Source organism: Galeopterus variegatus, unplaced genomic scaffold (genome assembly GCF_000696425.1).
Source record: "Galeopterus variegatus unplaced genomic scaffold, G_variegatus-3.0.2 Scaffold1763, whole genome shotgun sequence".
Lineage (NCBI taxonomy): Eukaryota > Metazoa > Chordata > Mammalia > Dermoptera > Cynocephalidae > Galeopterus > Galeopterus variegatus.
The window spans coordinates 212,674-220,547 of NW_007727874.1; the positions used below are offsets into that span (position 1 = coordinate 212,674).

At 42.3% G+C, this 7,874-nt stretch overlaps 1 protein-coding gene across 1 annotated transcript in view; it reads left to right on the plus strand.

Annotated features, from left to right (window-relative positions):
- LOC103595417 (protein kinase C alpha type-like) overlaps positions 1–2,605 on the plus strand; it is a 173,332-nt gene extending 170,727 nt beyond the window's left edge. Inside the window, exon 3 of the mRNA XM_008578818.1 lies at positions 2,496–2,605. Coding sequence (XP_008577040.1) covers positions 2,496–2,605 — 110 coding nt within the window. The remainder of the gene's footprint in view (positions 1–2,495) is intronic.
- Positions 2,606–7,874: the final 5,269 nt, after the last annotated feature.

Sequence of the window (7,874 nt, forward strand, 5' to 3'; positions counted from 1 at the left end):
GGTCGGCCGGCGGGATCGCGACCCTGGGCGTGGTGACCGCACCTCGCTCAGCCAGTGAGCGGGAACCGGTCTGTATGTGGGATCCGAACCCTCGGCGGGAGCGCCCCAAGCGGTGCACTGTAGCAGTGCGCCACCGGGCCGGCCCGTCTTCTTTTAAAAAGCCTATTGTTACAGTGACATTATATTATGACCACCTTAAACAAAAACCATTTCAAAAGAAAATAATAATTTCTAATTCTAGTTCCTTAACATGGCATACCCATGTGTTTGTCCTATCGCATGTACACACACACACGTGTCATGTACCCATTTTCCTGTCACCCATGTGAAAAGTCTTGGGTCAGCTCGCACACCCTTTTTGCTCCTGATGTCTTGTCATGGATAGAAGGAAAGGGGGCTGTGGAGCCAAGCACACCTGAATATGAATCCTGGCTCCACCACATCCTGTGTGACCTTAGGCAAGACCCTCATTTGTCTGTTGGTCCATCCATCTATCCATCTGTCTTCCCAACCTCCCTTTCTCTCTCCCATTTACAAATACTCAGTGTATGTTTACAACATGCTAGATGCTGGGGATTTGTACAATGTTTCCTCATCCATAAAAAGTGAACATTGAAGCATATTAAATAGTGTTATGACAATTCAATTTGATAACACATGTGAAGGGACCCAACAAGGCATCTGGCACACAGTAGGATGCTCAGTAAATGGTGTTCTGTGGTCAGCAAGTCTCAGCAGTTCTTCTGCCATTTCTCTGGCATCTGTTACTTCCGTTTCTCGGCAGCCTGAATAACGATGTGCAGTTACCCTCATACCTAGACTATGCAAGAGGCTTCTAACTGGGCCGTATGGCCCCAAATCTCTTTTTAAAAATTCTTCCTGACACCACCATTTGCACTTCCAAAACATTAATTTGGCTGTGTTCCTTTTTGTTCAAACCTTTCAGTAGCTTCCAATAGCTATCAAAAATGTTCTGAATTTCTTGCCAGCCGCTCCAAGCTGTCTGTGTCCTCCCTCAGTGCTTGGTCAGTGCTTGGGCTCTTAGCTCTCGGCAAGCTGCCACCCTCTTCCTCCTGCTGAAGTGACTCTCCCTCTTTGGTGTTCTGTGTCTGCTAACACATGTGCAGGGAGTAGCATTCCCATTGGCGAGAGAAGGAAGATAGCACATGAGCCAAGAATTTGGGAAGGTCTAGCCTTCCTTGTACAGTATCTTAATCTGTTTGTGCTGCTAACAGAATACCTGAAACTGGGTAATTTATAAAAAACAGATTTATTTTATCAGTTCTGGAGGCTGGGAAGCCCAAGACTAAGACACCAGAATCTGGCAAGGGCCTCCTTGCTGCATCCTCCTGAGGGGAGGAACAACATGTCCTCACGTGGCAGAAGGACAAAGAGAAAAAAGGTGGCCAAATTCAGCCTTTTATAAAGACATTAAATCCAATCACCACCCAAAGGCTCTACCTTGCAACACTGCTACGATGGGAATCAAATTTCAAATGAGTTTTAGAGGGGACGAACATTCAAACCATACCACGCAGTAAAAACTTATGACTTACCCAGTATTTCTGAGGTTTATTGTTTTTTAGCATGTTGTTATCCAACAAAGAACCATAGTAGATGGTGCCCTTTGGAGCTAGACTTTGAACTTTCAATGAAAGTCTAGGTAATTAATTTTTTTTTTATCCTCCACGTAATGCCATCCATAAAAACCTCTTAGGGAATTACTTATTAAATTCTATAACAATTAAAATTATTTTGTTGATTCATCTTCAGGATTATTTATCAAAACCATGTTGAGCTTGGAAAATATTTGCTGTGTAGTGGATTTTGCCAGATTTGCCGGGACTCCCCTAAATGGTGACAGCATCTGCAGCAAACAGGCAGACACAAGGTGTTAGGGTGTTCCGCAACTTTTTTTCACTTCAAAGGACTGGTTTTTGTAGATTGCGTTTGTATCTTAATGAGTTTCTTAAATTCAGAATTCTGCTGAGGAAGTGCTGTAACCTACATTTTGAGATATTCATATATTATTTATGATCAGTGATTCTCTTTGTATTTATATTTTATTTCACCTACCGAGTATAACGTTTATATACATTTATATGCATATGTGTGTGTGCATTTGCATGTGTGCTTGAGTGCATGTTGGTATAGGACCGTGCAGCATACTTTAAACTTTGGTTTCTGGTTTATTCCCAGGGATACTGTCTTATAATCTCTGGCTCTTCTCTCTCTCAACTTTAGAGCATAGGAGCTGCAGTTTCGCTACCCTTGGCCCCCATCAGTACTGGAATTTTAATGACTATTATTTATGAGTCCAATCAATACCAAATGTTGCTGATTATTGAATAGAATACCTTCTGATTACTGTTGATAAGTTTCTATCTGTAGTGAAATTAAATTGACTTCCAATAGCAAATAACCCTGCTTAGAAAACATAGCATGTATGTTAAATCTGGACTATTCTAATTTTAGTTTTCTTTTCTTTCCACCAGTTTGCTGTTTTGTGGTTCACAAGAGGTGCCATGAATTTGTTACTTTTTCCTGTCCAGGTGCGGACAAGGGACCTGACACCGATGTGAGTAGTCTGGAAACCATTATTTGATGTTAATACAAATTTCTGAGCTTTAATTTTTATGATGACTATTAATGGGAAGATTTCTGAATTAGTCTTATATAACTTTGGCTTGTACTTATGAACATATCTATAGTTCTTCTGAGTCCTGGGCTACTTAGGAAAATTCTCAGAAGAATTTCTTGTTAGCTTGTACTCTTCTACTCTGGGCTGCCACATTGACTAAATCCACCAAATTTATAGCAATAGCTTTCATAAACACAATTGGTTGTTCTCTAAAAATGTTGACAAATTTTACAATGAACATAAGTCACCCTTCAGTTTATTTCTAAAGGTTTATTAACTTACAAGACTGTCATTGCTTTTGGCCGATATGAGAAACTGCTCTGAGTTTTCCTCATGAAATTCTTGCTGCTTTTTCATTATGTATTATAAATGCTACCATTGCTTGAAATAATTTAGCGTCTGTTTCACTGGACAGTGATCTCTGAAGGTGCCCATGTAAGAACAAATCATTCGTTTATAACTCTGCCTGTCTCTGTTGGGCGTCTCTGTTGCGTCTCGTTTACTGCAGAACAAGATCAGCCAAGGAGAGCAGAGTTAGAAGATGTGGGAAACACCAAGGCCCACAATATATTGGGTGGAAAGAAACTTGGGCTGTTACACGAAAAGTAACATTTTAACTGAAAAAACAAATCTGCAGGGTAGGCCTGCAAAAGAAGACATTTCCATTCTGAATTGCTTTTGTCAGATCAGTTCAGTCACTCATACTTAAGTGATGTGCTTCCTTAAAGGGAAATCTATAAGGCTCGTTCCTATCAGGAGACTTAGATTTTGAAGCAGCTTTCTCAGTGCAGGTAGGGCTAAATTCTTCCCTTCTCAGAAGATGCCATTTCCACACCGGGCTCTCAGGGATTTGAGTTGTAACATGCGTGATGAAGGGACTTGCCGTTTGACACTCCACATGGGGAACATGCCACTATTTGGTCAAGATGCTGGCTGAGGCAGCATAGAGTATGTGCCGTGGGTTCTGAGCCACTGCAGGCTCCACAAAGGCTCACAGAATGAGGGAGCCAGAGGAAACTTCAGAGGTCATCTTGTTTTATATCTTCCTGGATGAGGAAGTCCAAATCCATGAATATTGAGTGACTTGCCTACATACAAACAAAACTGGTTAGTATCATTCCCTTACCCCCCACCCTCACACTTTACATACTTTCCTTTTTTCTGGAATATTGTCTCCCTTTTGGGCATTTTTGAGATAAAAATAGATGGAATGTAGAGTAACAACTTTCCTTAAAAGTCAAAGTCCCAATATTCTTGTTTGGAAATTGTCCTGAAGCCTCTTGTGGAGGTCCCTCTGCTCTTTGTTCCCATCCTCTTCCTCCCATTTTATCTGTCCTCATCTCCCTTCTTCTCCTCCCATTTCTTTTTTTTTTTTTTTCCTTTTTGTCTTTTTTCATGTCCGGCAACGGATCACAACCCTCAGTGTCGCGCCCGTACCGGACCGGGACCAGCAACGGGATTGCAACCCTCGGTGCTGCGCCCACACCTCGCTCAGCCAGTGAGCGGGAACTGGTCTGTATGTGGGATCCGAACCCTCGGCGGGAGCGCCACTGCGCTCCCAAGCGGCGCACTGTAGCAGTGCGCCACCGGGCCGGCCTTCTCTTCCCATTTCTGCCCCATGAAGAATGGGAGGAGTGGGCAGGCTGCAGGAGTGTGAATAGTTTCTATGGGAGACCTTCCTCTTCCCTTTTTCTCCTCCCACTTTTTCATTCTTTCAGTTAAGTATTCTTTATTGAGAATCTCTAATGGGCCAAACTCTGTGCCGGGCCCTGAAGCACAACCATAAACACAGAGATGTCCTCCTTGCCTTGTGGACATTCTGCTGGGGGGAAGTTGGCATTAAAAGTTGATAATTAAAATAGAATACAGGCACACTGAGCAGGCATACCTTAGGGTCCTACTCTGGATGGTCAGGGAAGGCATCCCCGAGGAAATGGCATTTAAACTGAGCTTCATGAATGGATAGTGTTGTGGATTGACTGTCCCCCAACCCACAACTCGTTGAAGCTTAAATTGTGTCCCCCAAAGTTCCAGTCATTGAATAATTGGTCCCCACTGTGATAGTTAGGAGAGTAGGAAATCCTATTATGGTAATTGAAAGGTGGGCCTTGAAGAGGTCACTAAATTGTAGGACCATGCCTAGTGAATGTATTAAAAATGATGGTCAGGGGTGTGGTTCTGAGGGCTTTAAAAGGCGAGCACATGAGAGTCTCTCTCTTTCTGCTCTGCCCTTTCCTGCTGTGTGAGACCCCTGCATTGCTATAAAGCCACCACCAAAGAAGCACCAGATGTGTTCCCTGAACTTTGGACTTCCCAGCCTCCAAAGCTGTAAGCAATAAATTTTGGTTTCTTACAAATAACCCAGTTCCAGGAATTTTGTTATAATCAACAGAAACAGACTTAATACAGATAGAAAATAATCAGGCAAAAGGAGTATGTGTGTGTGTGTGAGTGTGTGTGTGTGTGTCTATGTGTGTGTGAGAGAGGGAGAGAGAGTGTGTGTGTGTGTGTACACATGCATAAAGAGCCCTGGAAAAGACTTTCAGAAAAAGCAAAGAGCAAGTGAGAAAGCTAAGGTGTAGGAAGCAGCTCCATCTATGAGAGAGACTGAGAAGGTTGGCATTGTGTGTCTGGTTAAGGATGTTGGACACAATCTTAGGAGCAGTGGGGACCCAGGGAAAGGTTTTAAACTAGGAATGTTGTGAGCCCATCTGTACCTTGTAAAGGTTATTCTGGTTGCCTGTAGGAAATGGATTGGGTAGGAAGTGGGCTTGGTGTACTGGTAGAGATGGGGAAATACCAAAGGCTGGACCTGCGCAGAGGTGCCTGCACTCACGGCAGGGCGATGGGAGCTTGGAGCAGGTGCAGGCAAGGGGGATGGACAGAGTGAACTCTTCAAAGTACATTTAGGAGCCAAATTGGCAGTTCTTGGGCATTGTGAGATCAGGGATATGGAGATATTGGGATTCACTCCCAGGATTCTGGCCCAAACACATGAATGGATGGAACACATGAGATTCTGGAGGGAGGACAAGTATTTAGGAGAGTGGGATGGGGCAGATAAAAGGTTTCACTTTGGACATTGTCTTAGTCCATTACTACTGCAATAAAAAAAAAATACCATAGACTAGGTAATTTATAAATAATAGAAATTATTTTAATAATTTAATAGAAATAATAGAATTATTCAGATTCAGAGTCTGGTGAGAGCTGCTCTCTGCTTCTGCTTCCACGATGGTGCCTTGTTGCTGTGTCCTTACATGATGGAAGGAGGTAGGACTAAAAGGGACAAAAGGGATGAACACTCCCTTGAGCCTCTTTTGTTTGTGGCTGGCTGGTACGGAGAACACTTGACCTTGGTGTTAACAACACCACACTCTAACCAATGAGCCCTCAAGCCTCTTTTGGAAGGAGCTAATCCCATTCATCAGGGCAGAGTGAATCATCTCTTAAAGATCCCACCTCTTAATACTATCGCACTGTCAGTGGAGTTTCAACATGAATTTTGGGGGACATGTTCCAACCATAGCAGACATGTTCAATTTGAGAAGTCTGACCCTGAGAAGATAGTTGTGTGTAGATAGATGCAGATATAGATAGAGGTCAGAAATGGGGTATGTCCTGAATGTAAAGGGTATTTTTTTGTTGTTTGTTTTATTAAAACCTTGGGAGTGGATCATCTTGCCTAGACAGATGACACAGAATGAGGAGAGAAGGAATTAGCTCCCAGGAAAGAGTGCTAAGGAACTCCACCGGCTTGGCTGGGAGAGGAAAGTCAGGGAGGAAGACCAAGGAGGAGTGGCCAGAGCAGCAGAGGAAAACCAGGAGAGTATGTTTGATGCTGATTTGATGATTTCCTAAAGGAGCTGTAGGCCAACTCTCTCTGATCATATCTGTGAATTTGTTATGAATTCTCTGTAAATGTTTGATGTCGCTCATAAATAAGTAACATACAGTTTGCAAAGGACAGTCTTGTTTACATGAAAAGTCTTGGTTATGCCAACTATCAGTCAATTAATGCCTGTTAATTTTCAGCAGCCCCTTTCATGCTCAGATTTTTTTCTGTTCGAATGATCCTTACATGGTCACCCTCCTCATAAGGCCTGGAGCCACGTAGAAAAGCTTCAGTGAAGAAATACTTGGTGTGGAATATAGTGGGAGGCACACATGTGATCTGATATTCAGCTATGTTCTGTTCCTACTCATTTTTGTGTGGTGTTGACTTGCTGTAGACACCGAGCCTTAAATTTTAATATCCTTGAAAGTGAAAATGATGAGATTTTTTTTTTACATATGTGAGACAAAGAGAAGGGTGTGAGATATTAACAAGGTACAGAGAATCAGCCCGTCCTGCCTGTGTGATTCACAAAGGATAGTGCATTCACTTCCAAGGAGAAAATTTGCTTTTGGTCTTTGGAGCTAAGACACCTATGTTTAGGGCTTTCTGCAGCCAGGGCATGAGAAGTGTCATCTGGCTATGTGCAGGGTGATTTTACTTACTGTACAAATCTGCAAGTAAGTCTTAGAAAGGCACAAGATGGTCAAACTGATCTGTACCAGGGAGATGGAGGAAAAGCATGATGGCGTCAGGAGACAGAGCTGAGCTGAGATGGTAGGAACTTCTTGTCTTTGTCCTTTTCTGTATATATCTTAAAATTGCAGAATTATCTAGCCAGGAGGAGTGTTAAAGATTTAATCTAGGTTTACCTTATTTTGTAGATGAGGAAACTGAGGCATATTGAAGAAAGGCATAAATGATCTAGAGCATGGTCAGATGTTGTGGCTTGAGTATCCAGTGCTTTTGTTGTTGACTTTCAAAGGAGTTAGCCATAAAGGGAGAGAGAGAGAGATTGGTGGCTTGGTTGGGTTGTGCTGTTGGTTGGGCACATTGATAGCTACTACTACCTGGTACACTCATTGAAAGTTCTGTTCAAATGTTTAGAAAAGTGCTAGAGGGCGTGAGAAAGACTAGTTAGAAGAATGGAAGGATCAGGAAAAAATGAAATAGAATTTAAGAGAAAAAACTGCCCTGAGCATTTTCCCCTGAAAAATTTAAAATTTTTAAATTGAGATTTTTTTTTTTTATACCATGGGGAATGGTTATGATGTGCCTCTCATGTGCTGCTTAACAATGTATTTATTGAGGTCAGCAGACTCCAAAGCATTCTCTGATAAAGAAAAAGAAGTTACAAACCTTATGAAATCCACAAATATTATATCTGCTCTGCCATCT